General features: G+C 39.5%; 1 protein-coding gene across 2 annotated transcripts in view; it reads right to left on the minus strand.

Moving 5' to 3' along the window:
- Positions 1-406: 406 nt before the first annotated feature.
- mcama (melanoma cell adhesion molecule a) overlaps positions 407-24,988 on the minus strand; it is a 69,918-nt gene continuing 45,336 nt past the window's right edge. The window contains exons 4-18 of one of the 2 annotated variants that reach the window (XM_042498564.1): positions 21,101-21,234; positions 19,809-20,037; positions 19,620-19,690; positions 19,393-19,480; positions 18,286-18,465; positions 16,592-16,719; positions 15,384-15,528; positions 14,888-15,003; positions 13,957-14,098; positions 11,631-11,761; positions 10,406-10,547; positions 9,676-9,711; positions 6,333-6,462; positions 4,742-4,859; positions 407-2,826 (exon numbers count right to left, since the gene is read on the minus strand). In XM_042498564.1, coding sequence (XP_042354498.1) covers positions 2,824-2,826; positions 4,742-4,859; positions 6,333-6,462; positions 9,676-9,711; positions 10,406-10,547; positions 11,631-11,761; positions 13,957-14,098; positions 14,888-15,003; positions 15,384-15,528; positions 16,592-16,719; positions 18,286-18,465; positions 19,393-19,480; positions 19,620-19,690; positions 19,809-20,037; positions 21,101-21,234 — 1,793 coding nt within the window. In that variant the 3' untranslated portion in view covers positions 407-2,823. Of the gene's footprint in view, positions 2,827-4,741; positions 4,863-6,332; positions 6,463-9,675; positions 9,712-10,405; positions 10,548-11,630; positions 11,762-13,956; positions 14,099-14,887; positions 15,004-15,383; positions 15,529-16,591; positions 16,720-18,285; positions 18,466-19,392; positions 19,481-19,619; positions 19,691-19,808; positions 20,038-21,100; positions 21,235-24,988 lie in introns of both variants that reach the window. The other variant, XM_042498563.1, reaches the window with a different exon arrangement.

Genomic DNA, 24,988 nt, shown 5'->3' on the forward strand with positions numbered 1-24,988 from the left:
TAAATGAATCGAGACTAGCTGATTTGTTTTGCAGTGGAGGGGCAGCTCTGAGGTCCCTGAATTCATTGCAGATGTGCGCTTTGGTCCTTCCTCCCTCCAGGCTGCCGCTGGAAATCTGAGCTACTGTTGGAGTCATTTCCAGCTCGTGCTGACAGCGGTTTGGAGGCAGTACTACTTCCTGTCTCCTCTGTGGGACTGTGTAGCCCTAACACAGAGCACTCTGAACTCGCCGTTGTTATGGTTCACATTGAGCCCTCGGGCAAAAGAAAACAAAGAAAAGGAAAAGTACTCTTCATACCTCTGAAATAATGGTATAATAGTGATAGAAAAACAGTCTCTCTTTAAATGAAACATTTTTATTTGGCATTATTTTCTTGCAAAAAATATAAAAAAAAAAAACCGCAAGCATCAAAGAATCACATGTACAGTACTTAATTTACACACATTTAGAAAAAAAAACAGAACATAATGTTCAGTTAACTTGTTTTCCCACTGATGAAAAATCCAGAACAAACAAAAAGTGTATTTAAAGTTTAAACTTCAACCGAAAAGACGAGGTGCAGATTAACGGGTCAAATCAGAGATGCTTGACTGCACAGGCGGTCGGTGTTATGGCTTTGTGCAGCTTCTCTGACCATTAATGACAGCGTCGTCCTGCACACGAGGACACTTCTTGCCTGAGGACGTCCTGTACCTGGATATTTATACAACTTCAGCGCAGTGGTTAAAAATAAGAAAACAGAAAACATATCACTACTTTGTTAATGTTGCAAGTCATCTGGGCAAATGTAGCGCTCTCAGCAACAAAATGTCTCTTTTCACAAAAACCTACACGGTGAGCAATCAGTATACATCATATTCACAACAGGGGCCGTGAAGGGAGCGCTACCAGTGTTCATGCATGTTTCAGATGATTTACTAGCCTATAAATACACTGTTTTTTCCTAAGCATCCTTTAAATTAGCTCCAGTTTGTGCCTCTCATCTATTATCATTACATTCTAATAGCTGTTTTTACTTTTAAAACATTTACTGAAAATATTTTAAGAATCTCGAAAGACTAAAAGATCTCAAAAAAAAGGTACACAATATGAAAGATTTTAAAATATTTTTTTCCAAGATGCAACTCTTTGTGTTGTGTTGTGGGGGTGGAATAATGTAAGATAATGTGAATCTTACTTTGTAATGGAACCTTTTTTGGTGGTTTTTATTTTCCTTTTACTTTTTTTTTTGGCTTTTTTTTTTACTAAAGGTTTCTATCATCTAATCTTATGCTGTATGTCAAATTATATTATGATATTTTACAATTATTATATTGTTTTTGAGTGGAACCCTGAAATATTAGCATGTTAACAAGCTGATTTCTCTTTTTAAAAACTACAAAAATCCCAGATGTTTAGCTGTGACTTCAATGTTTCACTAATCGAATGTAGTGATAATACACGACAAACTGAGGGGAAACTGTAGAAAGACATTCGATGTTTTGACCTTCTGCAGCTGCTGCTGTTAATTCAGTTCACTTGCTTGAGTTCAGTAATCCTTCACAGAGAAGAACATCCGTGTGTTTTTGTGTTGTTGTTAAAGATTCATGATAGATTTATGCAGAGCAGACTTTTCAAATCAATCTGCAGTAAATCATCGTGGCTGGAATACTTAAACTTTGAGTAGAAGACTAAATGTTTCCTGTGATGGATTATCTGAGTGAAGCAAGTTGCAACAGTCTGCCAGCTGCTTCTCAAACTGAGCAAAACTTAACTGAAACATCGACTCTAGAAACAGAGCGGTCAGCAGTACGGCGTGTGTTTCGTAAGTAGTAAACATCAAAACATACACAAACACTGGAGCGCTTCTTCGGGCCCAACGAGCTCTCAGTGAAAACAAAGAAAACACACAGAGCAAACCAAAGAAACAAAACAAATTCAGTGTATGATGCAAAAACAGGCACAGCAGATCACTAACCTTTGACCTTTTCACCTTCAGTTACAGTCCAAGGCCACCACTAGCAGGTCTGTACACTACACCTATTTACAAACAGTACAAGGGCTTGACAGCAGTTTGCTAAAGAAGGTTGCCAGTGTGTCCAAGTGATTTTATGATTATCCTGCGTTTCAAGCATTTTCCCAACCAGATAAGACATCAGTTTTGGAGGAAACGCCCCATTTTTCAGCATTTGGTGAATTTCAAAATACAAACATTAGCGTCAATCAAATATCAAAGTGAAGCAGACACACTGACAAGCCTTCTCTCAGTGTGACTGAACCGACAGTAAGGAGCCGCCACAGAGGAGCAGCCGGCGTTTGGTCTCTGACATTGTGTCCCGTCTCAAAACTCACCTGGACCCATGAACAGGGATCAACATGCACATGACCCCAGACGCTACCATGAAATGAAAATCTGAGTGCCAAAATATCTTAAATAACAAAATATATATAATATATACACTTTCATTGAAAAAAAAACAAGGTGACGGTGCACGTGAGACACCATCGTACGCACACAGAACAACAGCTGAGAGCTGAGCACAGTTTGAGGAAACAGTACAAACAAAAACTGAATGTCGAGGAAGCAAACATTCATTCGAAAGAAAATACACATCTGTACATACATACCTGTGTGTTTGAGTGTGTGTAATTTGTGTATGTGTTCCTGTGTAAATCTACTGAATACTGCTGAGAACAAAGCATGATGGGGGAATGTCCGGACTGTGAGGTGGTGTTACCCTGCAGGTCTCAGATCAGTGGGAGCGTCACACACACTGACGGACTGCTGGCTTCATGTGTCCTGCCTCCTGCTGTGCAGCATTACTGCTGGACCGTCAGGGACTTTACTGCAGGGGACAGAGGAGGACATCCATGTTACACCTACATGAACACGCTGCCTAGTAATTATGGCACGACTAATGATCTGTGATCGGCAATCAAAGGAAAATTCCTGTTTATTAAAGGTAACAAAATCCACCCGACAGCACATCTAAAGCTCAATAATTAAAGGGTAATCATGTTTTTTTTCAACCTGGACTCTATGTTCCCATGTTTTTTTGTACAAGTGAGTAATAGGAACACAATTTTTGGAATTTCTCCAGTACTGAGTGAGAGCTGCAAAGGCAAGAGAGGCTGCAATTTAACCACCCAAGGCATGTTTGGACCATCAATTCATGTGCACTCAATGTGCTTCTTTTAGTGACTGAAAGGCTCTGATTATTATTCTGAGTGTCTAAATATTTATAGAAAGGATCTCTACAGAGATAAACTTTTGGTCAAAGCATATGATCCTTTGTGTTTAACCAGAAACAGCCTCGAAATTGCAATCGCCAAAGCCACCAGACTCCACTCAAATAAACAGCAATTTCAGCTGGTATCAGCGCAGCATATTTTCACATCTAACTTGGTGAATTCAGAGTTCATTTCAATCAAACCAGAGTTGGTGATTGCTGGAAAAGTGGAAAGACCAAAAAAGACGTTTTTTATTAGTTTTATTTCGCTTCTGTCGACTCTGAATGAAATGTTCTTAGTGATAAAATTACTGTTTATTTAAATGGAGTCTGGTGAGTTTGGCGTCATTGATTTTAGGGCTTTTTCTGGTTAAACAAAAAGGATCTTACTCTTGAAAAAAAAATCTATCTTTGTAAGCTGGAAACAAAATAGGCTATTCACTGTGCTGACCTGTGTGACGTTAATAAAGGCATTCAGTAAATTAAAGAAAAAAAAAGACAAAATATTTGAAGATTTCGCAATGCGTTGTCCAACTCCCCATGTCTTAGCAATTCAACACTTTTGAAAGACTTTTGATTTAACATTTACGAATTTAATGCCTTTTAAGATGTTTGAAGGATCCGTGGAAAGCCCTGGTTACACTGCAGCGCTCTCAGTAAATACTAGACCAGTTTATACAATTGTTGTTCAAACTTAACACCTAGACACAAACACATTGGAAAATAGGGTCCAGATAGAAAACTGTAACTTTCCCTTTAACACATTATATATTTGTCAAGGTGCTGGTTAGTGGATTTTGTTGCCGTTGGACAGACAAAAGCTAGCTGTTTCCCTTTGTTTACAGTCTTGGTGCTAAGCTAAGCTAGCTGGCTGCTGGTGGCAGCTTCATATTTAGCATACAGACATGAGCATGAAGCACAGGACATGAAACACATGACTGCATATATCTATTTTCTCATTTAACGCACAGCAAAGAGCAAAAGCGCAAGAGAGCAAGCAAGCACGTTTTTTTGGAAAATGTCAAACACTGAAAACTTGAAATTTCTGGCCTGAAAATCATTAAAATCAGTAATATAAATTTGGTAACTAGATACTAAAAACAACCAGTAAAGCCAAGCAGGCAGCATTAAAGCGCTGGAGACAATACTGAAAAATATGGGAGTATCCCTTTAAGTCGCTTGTATCAGCTTGTAACATGTCCAGACATCCTCACATCATCAGATATGTTTTCTGCGTGCTAGCAGCTGGCGCAAGTTTATTTATAACTATTAAATTATTGATGGAAAAAGCCCCTGCTATTAGCCCACATAAACATTACATACCCAAATTTAAACCAGCGTCTGTGAAGTTACTGTGAGCAGGATGTCCGACTCTGCATTTCCTGACTTGCATCTATGATGATTTCTTTCTCCCTCAGGACAAACTTTACTTTTAACTCCACAACTAGGAGACTAAAGCAGAGAAAACTTTGAGTCCTTTTTTTGTTAATGTGAAATACTGTCATTGTATTCATCCAGCCACAATAGATACCTGGTCATTAGGGCCCTTTTTGTCTCCGTTGACAGCCTTTAGGAGGACGGCTTCCTCATTCTTTGTGTTGGTCTTCATCTCCACGACAATGTCGTCTTTGGTGGTCTTCTCTTTGGTGCTGCTGACAGGCACAAAAGGTTGGCTCGAGGAATTTTATAGAAACACAGGTGACTGCAGAGGCACTTCTTTTAGCATTTAGTTCATGTTTAACATTGACTTATTATATCCAGCTTTAAGCTTTTCTTTATTCAGTCTGTCTATATTTAATTTTGCATCAACATCCTCTGAATACCCGAAATACGCTGACATGTTCCTCTTTCATTACTTTAAGCCAACAGAATAAGGCTGACATTTTATGTTCTTGTAATTGTCTACAAATCCAATAAATTAGTCCGCCTCTCAGTATTTTCCAACTTCCCAAACCCATCTGTGCAACTCAAATCTTAAAAGAAAAAAAAGATTTAAAGATGTATACTTGTATTTAAAAAAGAAAAAGAAAGTCCAGTAATTTATTTATTGGCTGTGCACTGCATTATTTAACAAATGCAGATTAATACTCATTCGGAGTTCAAGTGAATATTACCAGAAGCAGGATGGTTTAAGAGGTATGACTCAAAAATAAACTACACTGCCCAGATTCATTGTAATGAACATGGGCACTGATGGTATTCAAAGCGCAGGAGCTACAATTTTTTTGATAAAGGTAAAATATGTCACCACAAACTATTATAAATAAAGCATTGTGGTGCTACAGAAATGTCTACAAATCATATTTCAGAATAGGCAAGATGCTTGTTTGAAATAGTCTCCAGCAAAAATCACATGATCATCATTTTCATGTTATTCTCAGTGAAAATGAAATGAAAAAATTACCATTCCCACTAAAGTCGCATTTGCAGTATCTGTCAAAATCGTCACAAATTTTTTTTTTTTTTTGCATATCATGCTGCCCTTGAAACCTGTGTTAATTCTGACAACAAAAACTATGACTTGACTTGTTCAGGACTAAAGCTGCAGCATACAGTGAGTTCAGTCAGGACTACTCAAAGGGGTTACTTAAGTTCAAGTTAACAGAGAAAGAAGGAAGTTGATATCTGGGCCCATTTTGGATGTTTTACTGAAATTGATACCATCGAACCACGCTTTCCATATTCTTAATCATTCAGTCTGTGTTTTTCACCAGATAACATTTTATGTGAAACTATTGTGTGTGGCTAGACTATATATACTGAAATTTGCTGCATAATCTGATAACTAAATAAAGATAGCCAACTGTTGACTGCAACTAGCATCAAATATGCCCAAACCTTTAGTCAAAGAAAACAGAGAGGTTTTCTTAACTAAAAAACTACTCAGATCTAAGACTTAAATAGGCCTAAATTATAAAAAAGCAGACCAAGTTAAGACTGCATGTCACTCAGTGCAACAGTGTGGCCCATTAATGTGTTTTAAACAGCATTAGGACAAAAATTGAGCTCTGCAGCACAGAAGAATGAGATTTATCAGCTCTGCATACACAGACCTGTTAACGGGACCAAAGTTGTGTTATTCTGCACACGTCAAAGGTAGATCTGGAAGACAAGGTACTCACATCTCCTGTTTCCCTGAGCGTCCACAGGGGATCTTCCCCTTCTTATGCAGGAAGTAGAGAACGCTGCCGAGGACGGCCAGCAGCAGCAGACACAGTATGATCACCACGATGATCACCCCACTGCCCTCAGCTACACACACGCACACGCGCACACACACACACACAGATCAATCATGTTAGCGTCAGTTCATATGGTACCTGCTACTTTGACAGCAGTGCAGTTTAAGGATATTTGCAGCCACAAAAGACACAAAACAAATATTTTTTCCTGAGCGTACAGCTTCTGGACAAAACACTGCATTCTGTGACATTTTAAAGGGGGTCTTTGCCAAAAGTACACATAAAGGTCGCTTCACTAGTCTTGCGGAGAACTACTCAGCCTGTGAAAACAGTTGCAACTGTTGCATAATGTATTCTGTGATCTCTGGAGGAGCTTTGTCGAGTCTTGGAGAACGACCCAAGCCAAAAGGAAATAAGGCCTAGTCCAGTCGACATGGGTATTTTTGAAAATGGGGTTTTTCTCTCCTTTGTTCTTAAACAGAATCTTGTCAACACAAACACTGTTACAAACAGAATTTCTGTCCAAATGAAAATCCAAAACCACAACTTCTCAACTGACTTTCTCAAACTGTTCACCATGTATAGAGTTTCACAAAAGGGTCAGTTTTTAGTGACCTAAAACAAGGAAAGCCCAAAATATAATGGCCAAATATGACAGTGTACGTTTGTACTAGGTCTTTTTTATTTATAACAGAAAGCCTGCGTTACAAACTGGCAGCACAAAGTTTTATAGAACTGTCATGTTTAAAGGTGTTCATCAGGTAGGAAAGGACTACAAAGACGTTACAGGTTGAATTATGGGAAGTGTAGGATTCAGTATTTTTTCAGTTTAAATGGGACTAAAAGTTAGAATCTCTCGGCCTTTGCTTCTCTTAATCTGTCTTTTGCAAGTCCCCCGACTTTAAGGAAGTGCATTGCTCAATGACTGGAGAACGCCTTTTAAAACAGAAGATAAGGGAACACCTACTCTATACCTGCACATTGCATTATTTAAACTTTTTCTTTCTCAAGTGGATTATCTAACAAAGTCCATTTTCTCATGCATAAGAAATAATTAGCTGTGCGTGAAATTATGTCGATTATGTATCAGTGTTATTAAAATGGAAGGAGTGCAGTAGAATGTCATTTATTTTGCGCAGCATCTGTGACCCACTCCTTAATAACTGACTTTACATTATCCGCCCAGAATGAAAATAGTTTTTTTTAAACTGCTTTTACTTTCCATTACAAAGAGGTTACACTTAATATTCATACCCTGCTACTGAAGTTCATTTTGTGTCAGAGGCGAGCAGTATACTGGTGGGAAATAATATAAACAAAAACATTTAAACAGGGTTCCCACACATTTTCATGGACAACATTGCAAGCTGGCATATATGATGGGAGAGGTAAAATGCAGGGCAGAAAATGAAGAAATGTTCTTGCTGGTGAAAAAAACCTTGTCACACATCAGTGCATATTAGAGCTATGTTACATTGACAGCTACAAAAAATACATTTGGTTAGGTTATCCACCAAAGACTGCAGCAACATTTTTATTATATACAACAAAATTCCATGACTTTCCCCAAACTTTCAATGATTTTTTACTAATTACATGGCTTTTCCAGGCCTGGGAAATGTGTTATTCCATAACTTTTCCAGGTTTCCCATGACAGAAGGAACCTCGTTTAAAGGAAAACAAAGCATATTTGTCAGACTACTACAGTATTTCTAAGTCCTGTATAATATTCTTATAATTACTAACAATTGGTGTTTTTTTTGTGGATGGAAACAACTGCAAAATGTTTTTTAGCCTCCCAAAAAAGCAGCACCTAAAAAAAAATCATTATCAGTTTAAGTGTACGCTGTATTTGGAATATTTTACCGCTTTACCTTACTGTTAGACAGCCATTTCCATCATTGAACTGAAGCCGATATGCTGACCAGTCAAAGATTTGACCAGTTTGCGTGTTATTTTGTGACTTTAGGAGCCAAACTAACATTGTGTTAACAGCAATATATGGGTTTATAAGTAACAACAACATCCTGAAGAAACATCACATCACATGGGAGAAAATTTTTAGGAGAGCTAGAGAATATGGGAATACAGCATTTTTTGAGTATAAAACATAGATACTTTGACCACAATTAGAATTTCCAGATTTAAATAAATCAGAACCGGTACTAAAAAACTACAAAATAATATATCAAAACTTAAATAAATACATAAATGCGGATGCCCTTTAAATACATAGTATTAAATAGTCACAGTCATATTTGTGCTATGGTCCTCCTAAACTGAATTACAGTTTATTTTGCCGGTAATGATGACAGAAAGAATTTGTAAGAAATTGTTGTACTATTACTAACCCAATAAAAATCATCAAGCACATTGCTCTAATTCCACAGTCGTATTATCTCAGACATGACGTTATCACTGTCAGCTTTCAGCCCATTTTGTGGATTTTATTTGCTTTTCCTGCACCGAATTATCCAGATCAGCCTTTCGAATATGCTGACTCCACAAAAACTAATAGACTGAGACGGCGTCACTCATTTTATGATTCTGAGTGTCATAAAAAACTGATGCAATTCATTCTTAGATAAGGTCTTCCACTGCTTGTTAAATGTGTGTAGGAAGCTTCTACTCTGAGCGACTGTGCGTGTGTTTAAATACGGCCGATAATAACCTCAGTTAACAATTCGGGGACTTTTTGACACTGTTGTTTTTAATGGTCATGGGTGAGGGGGGGGCTGTCTGAAATGTTTTTATTTGCCCATTGCATTCCCCACAGGCTAGTGAAGGTTTTAATGGTAAGAAGTGACTGCTCAGATAAAGTCAGAAAATTTCCCTGTAATAATGCCCCTCTTCATACTTTCCCGCAATTTCACCTGGTGTGTAAAAATCCACAATAAAACATAAGACCGTCTGGAAAAAGTCAATAAAAATGAGACACCTATTTATTTTTGTTTGTTTAACAAATTCTGGGAAATACAAATAATGTTTTTACCACTGCAGAGCATCTGGTCCAAATATTATAACTGTTGGCGTGCTTGGATTTGCTGGTGTTATGATTTTTCTCTCTGCATCAAACAGAATATTTAATGTGCCCACAGGCCATCCCAAAAGATCTGCTGGCAAACTAAAGACAGTCCTGCTATAACGTCCCTGTATGAACATCATGAATAATGTACACAGTCCTCCAACCCATTCATTGTGACAGAACTTTGTCTAAAAAAGAAACTGAGCTGAAGAGAAAGAGACGTTTTTAACAAGAAGAGACTGAGAGCAACAATCTTACCGGGAGAGAAGGGAGCAGCCGAGGTGACTCTGGGAACTGTAGACAAGAAAAAAATGCTTAATATACGCACATAATTAATGTGCAGCTTTAGTGATTACAAACAATCCCTTATTCTTCTGGAGGTGTGATAGAAGGTGTAATAATACTGGCTTCATCCATCTGCTCTCCGCAGGTCACCAGAGGAGTCACAAGAAGGCTTAAAAAATGTTTTTAGGTACAAAGAAATCTGTTCGATACAGATACAGCTTGTGAGCAAACTGGAATTAATTAGAGTCCCAACTTTGCAAATGATCAGTCTTTGCTCGTGCATAGTCTGACATTTTAAAAAAGGCAGCTTATGTATTCAGGACAAGCAACCCTCTCGCTCATGATGGTCATTAATTAAAGCTTCAAACGCAAAATAAGTGTTTGACTCCATCACTCATGCAGGAGAGAGCAGAAAACTCTCTTCTTCCTTCATGTCATTACTTTAAACTCACTGCAGCTCCTTCAGAGAACCACAGGCCAAATATTGTGCAAACAGTCCTGTCACATTGAAATAAATGGAAATTAAATGGGTGAAAAGATGAAATATGGCCTTTAACATGACAGAGGGATTTTTCAAACTTGCACTATTTAAAGGCAAACGTTAGTGCATACTTCAGAAGATTAAAAATGATGGTTACTATGTATTTCAGAGCTTGAATGTGGATTTTCTTAACAGATTTTTCAGTGGGAGAAAAGCTCTTACTAGCTTTGATGCTGAAAGCCTTCACTTCGGTGCCCATGTCATTGGAAGCGTTGCACACAGCGCTGATGTCCGAGGTGACTTTGACTGACACCACGCTGTGGGTCATGTGCTCGGTGGCCTTGTTCACCACTTCTTGCCAGTTCTGTGAAAACACACAAACACACTTTACATTTCTCTCTCTACATCAGCAAGTATTTATTGTTTGAAAAATGATGCTCATGGGACAAAGTGCGCTCCAAAATACAGCTGACCCTCACAACTAGCAAAACTATGAAGTCTATAATCAAGCTGCCACCACTGTGACGGCACAGTGCTTGATAACCTGCAAAATAATATTGCACAGTAATGTATGACAATGTTTACTTTTTAACAGCTCTGTGTGCGTATCCATGTGACACTTCACTTTTACTGTTTCACATGTTCCTTTTCTTTTTTTTTACATAAGAACATTTTGTTTGACTACAATACTAAATATCATACACGCTCGTTCAGTTATTTATTGATGGTATTGTTGTCAATATTTTATATATTATAAATACTGTTTTATAACTTGTAGATGTTAGATGTTATATACTTTATTGTTTTGTTGTAAAGCACTTCCTAACTTCGTTTTAAAAGGTGTTGAAAATGATTTATATTATATTTTTATTTATAAAAAACCAAAAAAAGCAAGGCAGCGTGAGTATATCTATATAGCACCATTCAAGTCATTTTTAGGGGCACTGAAATACGCTAAACACAAAGCATTAAGTAAACAGTAGAATTGCATTACAAAGAAATGAACAGATGAATTGGCAAAGAAAAAACTGTTCTACATATTCATATTTGTCTTTGTTTACCACCAAATGCATAGTATTCCCCTTTTTTAAGCAAAAATGTATAAGTCAGACTTATCAATGTGTGAATTTAACAGTTAGCAGTGTCTTTGGGTGTAGATTTGTTTTGTGTTCATGTTGTGACGCTCTGAATCATCCAGATATTTCCTGAAGTAAAGTTTTCCATCTGCTGAGCTTGTAATCTGGTTTAAAGGTCCGTATCAAAAAATATTTCTTGGGAGAGCGCAGACATTTTGCTAGAGAACACAAAAGTTTCAAATGTTCCTCTCATTATCTTCACTTGTCGACTGATCATCAGCATCTCAGACCAAACTAAGGTCTACTGAACCGAACGCTGCATGATGAGTAGCATCTTAAATCCACCTATCAGAGCGAGTCAGAGCGGATACCTGGCTGCCGATGATGTTCCAGGAGATGCTGGGCTGTGGATGACCCTGAACCTCACAGCTCAGGTTCACCATCCTTCCTGTCGCCTCCGTCAGCTGCACCTCCTGCTCCGCTCCTACCAGCTGGGGACCACCTAAACACAAAGACAGCATAATGTGTTTACACCAGAGACATGCACATGGATGGGGATGGCATTTTGTTTAAAATTTATTTATGGGTTCAGTTCCAGCTGAAAAAAAAATGCTGGTTGGATCACGAGTGTTGGATGATAAATATATAAGAATAAAATAACAGAACAGTATGTCTTTGCTCCATCTTCAGCACCAGCTGGAAAATGAGAGGCTCTTTGATTAGGTGAGTTATTAACTAGCATGTTGACTGGTAATATGTGCAGAGAGCAAAAACAAATTTAATTAATGTTCAATTGTATTTCCTGAATATTCTTTGTTTCGAAATACATTATATAAAAGATTATATTGTTGGGTCTGAACTGGATTTTATTGAGCAGGTCTTACAGAGGAGACAACCCCACCAGCCCCCTCCACTCCCTGCAGGTGTTTCAGCAGAGCTCCTTCAGCCACAGGTTGATCCCACAAGCATACAGGACTGAATGCTGCAGAAAGACTTTCCTGCCAGCTTCCCTTATACTTTATAGTGATCTTAAATAACCGCTGTTTTTAATTTTGCCCATCACATTTTTGATATACAACATAGTATCTATTATTATTATTATTATTATTATATCACTACCTTAGTTTCCCATGTACGAAATGTCCTAAAATGATCATTTTAAACGTGCTGCCTAACTAAATTATTCAAATATTACACGGTTATATCGGATATAGGATTTGCAGATTTTGGTCAGGCTGCAGATCTTGTGTATTTGAGGAATTTATTGGTTTTCTGTGCAGGTTGCAGGGTCAGGTGTGATACTGCAATTTGCAGTTCTGGTTCAGGAGCGGGTCTTGAAAATAACATGCATTCAGGACTCTGGTTAATACCATCAATTCAATTTCAACATTTCGTGTCTGTTTACCTGATGTGTGGATTAATTCGAGATAACATACATTTCCGCAGCACTCGTCTATCAGTTCAGTACATCAGAGTCATGTCATACCCACCACCCTACTGCCTTTTATTTTCTTTTCAGCAGAAATACAGTTTTTATTCGTTAATACAGTCCAGTCACTTTTTGTTGGATGTTAAACTACAGTCAGAGTGAACTTGACACTTCCTGCACAGATGCTTCAAATTAAAAACCTCTCAGTGGTTTGACAGAGAACAGTCCTCCTCTTTCCTTTCTGGTGGGTTTTTAAAGGGAAGAAAAGCTGCACACTCTGCAACTTTGATGCAATTCTTTATTTGAAGCTAAAAATGGACGTTTGGCACAAATCCAAACTTAACGTGACACTTGCAGCAACAGCGGCAGGTGTTTCAAATCGGAGCTCTTATGCAGAAATAGAGTCACTCAGGAGGCCATTCATAACCAAGAAAGGCATGTAACAAAAACACGGCCATATATTTTAAAAAACAATGAGATCAAACCACAGAAATACAAAAAAAAATCTACACAGAAATACATTTGAGGGCTTACATTCAAATTTTAAATGTGAAAAAGGTGATAGAAAGAGCAATTAACACTTCAAGATCTTTCTGTTTTATTGCATAATTTCCCCATATGCAGACTTTTCCACTTAAGCCAAGCACTAGAACTCTTTTCGGTATTTTAGAATATCTTTTACCTGAATTGTCCTTTCCTAAAAAAGGTGAGTAAAAGCATTCCTAACAAAAATTTCTTTCTGTTTTATGGAGAAGACTCTGGAGAGAGACCATTATTAGGAAACTTCCCTTGGCAGGCCAAGATGGGAGTGTGCGTAGTTGCAGCAGCTCAGTACTTTCAGTGAAACAGCATTTTTTATACTTTGTGTGTGTTAAACATACGCACATACACATAAACAGACTGACAGATAGCTGCAATGCACTGTTTAAAGCACATGCACTTTATATCATACAAAGACTTGAGCTACAATCAACTTTAAACCTGCTGCTGCCATTTATTTATTAACATGTAAGACAAACTAATTATTACTATTATTATTTATGCTTCTTAGTAATTGTAACCTTTTAATTTCATCAATATTTGTGAATTGACCTTGTTTGTATCTGTTTATTTAATGTTTTATTAGTTTTGTGTGCAGCTGTCAGCCTGAGAGTAACAAAACATAATTACGTTGTACTACAATGTAACTACAATGACAAATAAAGTGTCTAATGCCTCTGCATCAGGAGTACAGAGAAGTTGGTGGAGCGGTGCAGGGGATGACTGACCTTGGACGATGATGTGGACAGAGCCGCTGGTGTGCAGGGCGGGCAGGGAGGGAACGGTCACCTCACATATGTACTCTCCTGATGTGTCGTAGTTGGCGTCTGTCAGGTGCAATGTGTTCCCCGTACCCACCTGCTTTCCATCCTGCACAAACACACACACACACACACAGAGGTGATGTTTGATATTGAGAATGGACAATGAACCTGTATTAGTTAGTGGTGTGGCTTTAATAAGTATGGCAATGTAGACCAGTGATGGTCACTGAATTGGATGGTTTCCCATTAAAGTTAGCACATTCATGTTTCCCAGAGGTTGTACAGAGCCCCTGTGGTGAGAAAAAAACAAATGGAAAAAAGGAGACTTTTGCGATCTCCCGAGAAGTGTTTTAAATGAGACCATGCATGAAATGAGATAACAATCGCTCTCACACTCCGTCTGACTTTGGGTGCAGATCTGTACTGATATGTGCTTATGTTGTCATGTGCTTAACCACGCAGACATTTCCTGAGGTAAAGCTTTCCGTTTGCAGAGCTCATTATCAAAGTTGTTTCAGAGCCACTAGACTGATGATGTGACTGACATGAGGGTATTTAACAGTCACCACATCTACTGATCTAGGCCATATTCTAGTTCAACAAGCCCTTTGCATGCTGCCCTGCTGCAGGTTACTCTAAATATTTCTCAAAAGAATATAGCAGTTTTCTGAGGGGTTGCAAAATGTTCTTCAGAGAAAGCAAAAATATTTATTTTTTGTTGCCACTCATCTATTTTGTCCTCCCTCTCAACTCAGACAGAGGGTGAATACAGATGTTCCAGCACAGAGGAAAATAAAGTGAATTTTGACCATTAAAGAACATAATACAAATATGCACCTGAAAATGGCATAATAGGTCCCCTTTAATCTTACATCTGTACTAATGTCTAACGTACCTTGTACCAGGCAGTGGATGTTTTCAGGGAGGACAGAGCGTTGCAGGTTGCAGTCAGATCTTCTCCTTTGAGCATAACTTCTGAGTCTTTAGGTACAACCACAGCTGGATCCAAATCTGAACACAACACGGACAAAATGTAACACAGGAGACACAAAGTTAGGCAGAATTAATTCAATAGTTTAAGTTAGTTTTGTGTGCTTATTGCCTTTCTTTCTGACCCTGAAATGACATGATCAATATTAATCTTACGTCCGTGCATTCAGTACAAAGCTGAACTTAGAACGTGGTTAGCATAGCTTCGTATGAACACTGGAGGCTGAGGGAAACAGCCGGCATGGCTCTGACCAGAGTGAAAAAAAAATGCAAACCAAAACCTCTACAGCTTACTAACATGAAGGATCTCCTTTGTTGTTTCTGTAAAAGTCTGTTCCAAATCTATCTTGTGTTATACCTACGTGTTTGTTTGTGTGCATATTCATGTGATCATTTCTTACAGTGCACAGTGAGCTGCATTTCTCCTTTGACATCAGAGTGGCTGTCGATGTCCAGCGGGCGACACTGGTAGATGCCGCTGTCTTTACGTGACACTGGTGGCAGCATCAACACATCGCCGCTGCTCTCCAATTCCACATCCGGCTCCTGTAACAAATACTCTTATATGAAATCTGAATCCATGTCATGATCACGAGAAAGTCAAGACAGAAGTTAAGATATGTTTCTTGTATTAGATGTGCTTTTAGGAGAAACGTTCTAAAACATTTCCAAAAGAAAAAGATGACTCAAGATTTCTTTGGTGGAAAGAGAGTTTGTGGGTGAAAAAACAGGTGGTGATTCAAACCCACCAAATTTTTTGGAGTCACAAAACTTCATGTCAGAGGTTTATGTAAGTTACAGAACATTTCTCGCCATTTTTTTCGCCACCATGGTAACATTTTACTGTCTACTTTCACGCCTGAGATCTTGTGACAGCAGCTACAAATGAAGCCAAAATTTACATTGGAGTCCATTAGGGCGACAGACAAAAATGGTTAAATACAAAGTTTAAACAAATCCTAAATGTTTAACTGTAGTAACCAAACCAAGTTAGGCTACTCAACAGTAAGAATACAAGCCACAAAAATATCTGTTATATTTTTCAGCGCATTGCAAAACCACGATTACATACAACTATTGTGAGTGTGTTTGCTGTCACTATCACGGCGCTCATAAAAATATCTCAAAAATGTAATAATGCACCCAGTTTAAACAACTTATGGATTGTTAAGAATATTTTGTTTGTGTTTCTTTATTTAGAAATTGCAATTATTTTGGCAGAGATAATCATGACATTAGATTTTAGAATCGTCTCACGCCTACTCCTAAGTCATAGTTACAGCAGGAGCCTACCGAACGCCCCAGACTGCCTGGTTACTAAAAGTTAAAACGTCAGTCAGCTGAGTTTTGTCCGCACATACAATGGGTGTGTGTCTGACATGGGAATGAGTCCTACCCATGAGCCCCGTCAGCGTGGCCTCCGGTCTCAGACCCCGGCCTGGATCTGCAGGGTCAGAGCTGACAGAGCCTTCTCAGACCTTGCACACTCATGTCTACATGGGGGCCCTGTGAGCTCTGCATATCAAAAACATTCCCAACATGTCTCCTGTGTGTCACCCATTCTCTCTCTTGGGGACTTTTAGGGTGAGAAAATGCCTCCTATTCTTACTTGTTCTCTGTTGAAAATGAAGGGCGGCGGGGGGTTGCCATCACCCTGGCAACGCAGCTCCACAGTATCCCCCTCTTTGACCAAGCCCTGGGGCGACTCCTTCCACAGCTCCACCATGGTGGTGGGGTCTGGACACACACACACACACACACACACAAAAACACAAAAACACACCAAATCAAATTAAGCAGGCTTATTCAGCGAGCTGCTAAAGTCACTTTACACGGCCATTTCCATAACGCTGACAGCACAGACTGTTTGGCTCTGACTGCCACAGTATCACTAATAAAATGGTTCAAACAATGAACCAACAGACAAATAACACATCTGTTAAAATCCAATATTGACAATTACAAGATTTAACCCTTTGAAAACCAACGTCGCATAGATTCTTGCTTGAGTAAATTTGTATTTACTGATCTAAAATAAAAACACAAATAGCTACAACATTCATTCTTTTTCCAGCAGAAAGCTCAGGCTTCTGTTTTCTCCGTCATCACATCGTACACTTGAGATGACGTCATTAGGCAACATTACATTTGGAGCAAAACTGTGCAAAAATGTTTGGCATCACCAGAGGAATCAATGATCAGTCTATCATAACTCCTTTGCACTCTGCTCATATCTCAAAAACTAAGTAGTGTGCATAGTTTAAACAACTTATGAATTGTTAAGAAATTATTTGTTTATGTATCTATGTTTAGAAATCTTATGGATCAATATGTTTTGTGAGCTTATTATTTCATTAAATCTGTTGAAAAAAGCTGTCAAGTTTTTTTTCATGACATAATTTCAATACTTTAATCAATTATTATGATTTATTGGCTTACATAACCATTTAACCTAAGTCACGCAGATTTTAGCGAGATGTTAAGCATTTGAAGATTTTTCCAAGAAATGGCATCACAAGGAAAAATACCAATGAAGAAACTGGTGGACCATTTCTACTGCAGAGTTCAAAGAGTTAAGGTATACCTCAGCAATTTCATATTGAGACAGATCAAAAAAGTTTGGTATGGTTTTGTGCCAAAGTTTAAAGTATTTTTCATGACAACTAAACTGTGCATCATGTGTAAAAAAAAAAAAAAAAAGACAGAAAAAAAAGGTGGAACGCTCTTTTAAATGACACCAAAGTACACCCCAAATCAAAACCACATATTTTATCTCTTACCTGTAGTGCTATTTAGAAATCCAGATTGTTATGGTGTGAGATGCTGAGTGTTGGAGATATCGGCCGTAAAGATATCTGTTTTGTCTTTAGATGACACTCAGCTTGTGGTGCTTAAAGCGACAAAAATAAAGCTGAAAAACTCAACAGCAATGTCTCCTTAAGGAGAAATGGAGCGGCATCAAAGCTGTAAAATTGTAGTTATGGACATTAGCCATGAAGTATCAGGCAGTGCCAATTTTCCTCCATAACTACAGCACCCTTAACTCCAGTTTGAGCACACTGAAGAAAAAAAAAAGCAACTTGTAACTAAACACCCGAGTGCTGGCTGTAATTTTATGTGGTCCACTTGGCCTCACAGCAGAGGAAACACTGAACCGAACAAGCTGAGGTCCCAAAGATGGAAGAGCTTTGCAGCAACTATTCTGTGTGAATTACTGTCAACTGACATGATACAAACATCAACGATTGTCAGCCATTGATCAGATCGCTCAATCAGGTATAAAAAGGCTCAGCGTTTACTCACAGTGAACAGTGATGTTGATGCTGTTGGACTCCACTGTCCTGATGGCTCCCGGGACAAAAAAGCTGACCTCACAGGAGAAATGGGCATCCTTGTCGTCCTTCATCACCTTGTACTCCAGTGTGCTCTGGACGGAGTAGAAGCCGCTGGACTCTCGTGTCACCAGGATCAGCACGTTCACATCTGGAGTATGAGAGACAGTATGAATCTGTAACAATGGACCACAACCAATACTGATCCCAGATTAAAGCAATTTTCACACATGAAGGACCAAAGTGCACAATGAGAGGTAACAATCTTCTCCTGTTTCAGGTTTAGTCAGACTTTGGATCGAATTATTAATCATCCAGCCGCTCACACTGAGCTCTCATTATTATAACCAGGGGCAGATGTAGTGATTTGAGGGCCTGGGGCCACAGGCACATTACCTTATTTTCAACCTTTCTCTTAATTTAACATAAAATATCCCTAAAATAAGTCTTCAGTTAACTCAATGATAGTAAAAAAGTCCCTGAAGGAAAAAGATTGGGAACCACTGTACATGGTGCAGCCATGTACTAGGATTTAACCTAGACTTGTTAAGTGTGTATTAAAATATTGTTTGTCAGACAAATTGTAAAGCTCTGGCTGACCCTGCACTAAAGCTGTCGTGGTGCCCGAGCACCTATTGTTTCAGGATGCGATGACGCATATCTACATTGAAATAAATGGATTTGAGTGTACCATGTGATATGTGTCTGGGTCCTTCGACTCTTGCGATTCTGTGAGACCGAACCATTGGCCTGCTGACATGCATACAGCCAGGCTTGTATTCTTGCTGGTTCTGGACAAAATCATATTTTCATGTTCATATTTTATTTCTGGTAGACCAACTGACCAACAGACATTTCATGTCTGGAGCCAAAAGGCTAAAATATCCCAGTTTTCTGTGGACAGAGTGGTTCCTTGCTGCTGTTTCTGAGAGATTTATGGATTTCACTGTTTCTAATCACAGTGCATAGAAAAGATTTCCCTGTTCCAGAGCTGTATCAGTATTTATACACATTTTAACCAAAGAAAACACTATAGTGTTACAGGTAGACCCTCTGAGACAGACACATTTGCACTTACGTCCTGGTGCAGACATCAGCGGCGTGTTGTTCTTGTACCAGGTGATGTTGGGTTTTGGGAAGCCGTTCCGAGCCTCACATGATGCAACCTGGATGGAAAGTCACATTGACAAATCTTTACTATCTTGAAGATGGTCATTTCAGCAGTCTACAAATACTCGAGACAAACTTGTCGAAACAGACATATTGAACTGGTTGACCTCAGTGTCTAAGATAAAGTGGACTCACCTTAGATGGCACCTCATTCGTCACAGATATTCCACTCAGGACTCCCTCGATCACTGGAGCCTCTGGAGGAGCTGAACATGGAAAATAATCCCTTCAGTCTTTTATAATCAACATAGTGAAACATTAAGACTTCTTTTAATTATTATCATTATTTCTGCCACTGACAAAGTGTTTAGTGAGCTTCCTCACCAAACACTCTGAGGTGAGTCTTGCCCTCGGCGTTCCCGGCAGCCAGCCCGTTAACCTGGCAGAAGAATTCCCTCTCGTCATGAAGCTGCACATCCTGGATGATGAGTTGAGTTCCCTGCTGGTCTGAAGTCACCTCGATGCGACCGGTGTAGTCCGTGTTGTTGTCCACCGTCTGCTGACTGCCGTCACCGTAGAAGATCCTCATCCGCGAGCTGTTACCCACAGCTCTCTGCAGGGGGACACACAGGGGACACGCTTTCACTCAACTCTTGGATATAATCATCTAATGAGAAAGCGTTCCAGAAAGAGTCAAAAATTAGTACATTAATTAATACAGGCCAGTTACTGTGCAGACTCCCATCAGTCACATGACTGAGGCTAAAGAGGGGAGGGTTGAGTTAAAATCGAGCAAAGAGGAGCTGATGGGGGTACTGCTCCAAAAAAAGCAGGTCCACTCTGCTGTTTGACTGTGTCTACGTGCATTGCTCATCATTTTCATTTAATATTTACATGAATTACATGAAGTCTGTGATTCAATGACTAAGTAAATGCCGCCACTTAGTATATTACACATATTTTATACACTTAAAATACTTAACATACTGCTGTTAAACAGTGGAGCATACTTTTACATACTTAACACAGCATTTTACACATATTTTACACATTCTTAAAATACTTAGCATATGAGTTTTAAACATTGTAGCATTTTTTTTAGATACTTCTTTCTTTTCATACTTATTTCTACTTTCTTATAACTCTGTATGCTATGTATCAAAATGACCATAATGTATCATGATTTCCCCTCTGGGATCAATCAAGTATTTCTGATTATAATTAGAGTCTTGTTTTGCATTTTAAAGTGATTAATTTGTATATTAAAATATGGGTTGTGTCGTATGTTTTATCATCCTAACGGCAATGAGAAACAGTGGCATCAATCAAAGTAACTGATGTCAAAACGTCCCACTTTCATATTTGCAGTTGGTCATTCTTATGAGTTTGAGCCCTGAGTCACCATATTTGTCCTTTACAACTGTCTAGATTTTTTAACCCTCTTGGCTAGACTTTATCCTCTTATTTGATTTGACTTAAAAAAAAAATTTTCTTCCTTTCAGTGGACGATATTACAGGAAATAAAAGTCTGATTCTACAACTAGAAACAGAGCTTGGCCCCCCTGAACATAACTGGTATTTTTGACTTTGAGGGGGCAGCCCTGCTCCACACATGTGCGGTTGGATAGTTCCCGACAGGCAGTGTCAGTTTTCGCAGCGGGTCCAGCACTACTCACCACAAACCACTGGATCATGACAAAGCTGGGCTCGCTGCTGGCGTCAGTGAAGCTGTACTGGCAGGCGATCTTAGCCGAGTCACCCAGGTACACCTCAACACTCTCATGCATAGTCAGCTCCACCTTGGCCCACGCTGAAAAACACACAGAGATGCACATAAATCAACGTCATGCTTTCTGCAGGTACCGTGCCATGGTGCCATTATTATTCATGAACCAATTACAGCCATAAAACAGTATTAAAATCAACATAAAAATGCATTTCACTCTGACTTTGTTCTCCCTTACCTACATCTAATTCTAAAATTGACCCTCAACCCTAATGTAATTCTAGACTGCATTGTGTTTGGCAGATGATTGACTGCAGTCCCGGGCCAACCTGGAGCCAGTCTGCCATGTTAAGCAGAACAAAGAAGAAAAGGCTTCTTGTCCACATGGCATAATTTTCATCTCCCTTCTGCCTGGCTGACTGTAACCACAAAGCCACATCTTGGCCAGAAAACCAGTTCCCTAGGCATCGTCGGGAGAATGCCGGCATGAGAAGGCCAGCCAGTTTGACACTGGGCTGTTGACTCAGAGAGCCAAGTGCTTTTTCAGCCATTTTGGACTTGGCTGCGATTAACAGAGGGGCCAGTTCACACAGTGACAAAGAAGAACAAGATGGCACAGCGAGTCTGTTGTCTCAGTTTAATCTGGTCTGGAGTTGTCATTAAAGATGGTAAAAGATACGTCCCCTCATCTCCCTTTTTACAGTCAGGTGTCACAGTGTGATGTTCAGTCTCAACGTAAATATCTGTTTTAGTGCAGCCTGTTTCTGCTTACACTTGTCTTTTTTTGTCTTCAAGACTTTTGTTCAGAAAAACAAACAAATTCAGAACATCAATGGCTTCTCCCAGTATGATCATTGTGTATCTGATTCAGTGCTGCACAGTGCAACAAAGGCCTACATGTTGTGTGTGCCACCCAAAAACCGGTCAGTCTGATGAATGAAATTACTGCAAAAGCAACCGTGCACACAGCTTTGTGCTGCATATGAGACAGAGCAGCTTGTTTGTTTGGGGTGAATCGATAGAGAATTGCTGTCCTACTTGGTAGTTGTAGTCTATTGAGTGAAATGTGTTTATAAAAATGCAGCGAAGTGATGATACAGACATTGCACACGAGACACATATAATGTGGACAAACAAAGTCTCTCTCTCTGCTATGTGCACAAATATTAATGATAAATAAGTTAAGATATTTAAAACAATGCACTATATTCATTTGAAAGGTCATGAAAAATTACTTTTTAACTGCACCAACACAGACACTTTAATAGTACATACTACAATTTTGTGGTTGCTGCTGTAAAACTTTGAACCTCTGGGGGCACTCAGCAGCTCATCTGGTAGAGCGGCTGCCACATCTACAAAAGTCTATGTCCTTGCCGCAGCAACCCCGACCCTATACTGCATGTCGTCCCCTTTCTTCCCCCCTTTCACTCAAGTGCTATCCTGTTGAATTAAAGTTAAAAGCCAAAAAAATTATCTTTAAAAAAATCCAACTCTGTGTCATGTGCAAGAAAATTTCACACACAGCCCTGCTATTTTTTATATAACTTCTCATTTACATTCAATTTTAATGACTTTTAAGTCCTAATATTTATACAATTGCATTTAAGACATTTTAAGACTTTTTATGGATCCTCAGACACCCTGCTTACAGCAGAACTGTCCATGTGATTTGTTTTTAACTGTATTGTGCATACATACATTTAGTGTTAACAGACACTGAGGGAAAAAAAAAACTTGGGATATCCCACATTTTGTTTTGAACCATTTGTTGGTTTTTCAAAATAAAGGAAAAACAATTAAGTGGGGCGAGACCTCCATGTTCTCATATGTTTTCAGCGTTGGTTGAAACTGACCAAGCATGAAAAGAGCTTTAAGAGTCCAGTTGCCACCCTGCTGCCCCCATTCAGCCGGCTGCTCCCCCATCACCACCCTGTCTGCAGCCCCCCCCCCCTCCACCTCACCACCACCAATCATATTCACAACTTATTTTTTTCTTTCCGTCCCTCCCTCCTCCGCCTGGGCCTGTGCTCAGCCAACCATTCCTTCAAGACAACGGGCGCGCCATTGTTCCCCCACCTGGGTGGACCAGATCTTCCCTCAGACACACACGCACGCACGCACGCACGCACGCACGCACGCACGCGCACACACACACACACACACACACACACACACACACACTCAAGTCAGCCAAAAGATGCTTTTCCCTCCTTATACTAAAGGTTAAAATCAGTTCATCATGTGCTGAAGTTGTTTACCGTGACCAGGATGATGTGAGACGGCTTTGAGACAAGAAGCAGATTACAGAGACTGGAGAGCAAAATATGTCACAGAAGTCAGTGTAAAAAATGTCGTGTCTCTTTGGGGCCGTGCTGCTAACTTTTCAGCTAATCCGATTAGCTCTGGGGGGTTGCTGGGGATTTGGCTTCCAAAGCCAACCTGGGACCGGTCTTATCTGTTCCTGTTGTGACTTTATGCTGCATGGACTAAAGCACAGGCACACATGACCCATGATCTATGGACCCTGACAACCAAAACTGCCGCCTGTGGATGTGTGTGTGTGTTTGTGTGTGTGTGTGTGTGTGTGCGCATATATTTGTGGCTGTCTGCTGTCTGTGTCTGGGTGATACAGAGCTAATTCATTCAGGAAAAAAAAACTCCAGAATATTTGGATGTGTTGACAGGATCAGGCCTGTGACTGGACAACAAGACCTCAAATGACTGGTCAGTCGGAGGGATAAGCGACAGGGGGGAGGGCAGGGGGAGAGACTTTCCCAGTTCAACAACAAACACAATAACATTTCAAACTGGAGATGAACTTCTCCTCTGGTAGGAAAGGTGTTTACAAAACCATTCATACATTATTATGTCATTGTTAAACTAACAGTATGACTGCGATTAAAGGAAGCAGTACTGGAAATCATCTTTTCATTATATATTTAATGAATGGGCATCATTCTTTTTCTTTTCCTTCATCCTTCTCTCCTTTGTGATTCAGGAACTGGTTTCAGTGCTGCCATTTTGCCAATCAGCACAGCAGGGCTGGGAAACGTCTGAAACTATTGCCAATACCAAACATATAGGTGCCAATTCCAAAATTAGTGTGTTTATACACGCATGAACTACCAGTTTATGAGGCTCATCCCGGTTAGGCTGGAGTTGCTGTTAACTAAGCGTACACATACACATGATGGCTGCCACGTGTCTCCTGCATCGGTTTGGTGCATCGGCGGTGCACTTCCTCAAAAATTAACACGACGCGGGCACGAGATGCAGTATGTATTTAAACAGCAGGGGCGATGTGGAGGCAAAACCAATGTAGGAGAGTAAACAGCAGCGGGGATTACAAATGACTGAAAGCACGAGAGATGCGTATTACCCATTGTCCCGACAGGCTCGATTTAGAGGCCACCGACATTGTCGCTGCTGTCCTCTTTTCTGCCTTTATCTCATCATTAACATGATAGTAACTTCCTCGAGTGTCGCTGTGTCTATTGTTTAATACCACCCATCCGGTAGTTGCATACTGCCTGAGCTCTCTCGTGTGCCCTCGAGACGATGCATCCTAATGACTTTTGTGGTTTTGAGTGAAAATGTCTTGACAACAACAAATATTAAATGCAAAGAAATTTGGCTAAGATGTTCATGTCCCTCTCAAGATGAACTGTAATAATGGAGAACTTGTGATCGTGATCAGACCATTTTTTTGTGTAAAAGATGCTGACTTTTCTTTTAAATCACAGAACACTTCTGTCTCTTTCACCTCCCTCTCCTCCTCACATCCTCAGGCTTTGGGCTACAGGGCTTCAGGGAAGACTAAAAGCAAACAACTTTC

The sequence above is a fragment of the Plectropomus leopardus genome, chromosome 13 (assembly GCF_008729295.1).
Source record: "Plectropomus leopardus isolate mb chromosome 13, YSFRI_Pleo_2.0, whole genome shotgun sequence".
Taxonomy (NCBI): domain Eukaryota; kingdom Metazoa; phylum Chordata; class Actinopteri; order Perciformes; family Serranidae; genus Plectropomus; species Plectropomus leopardus.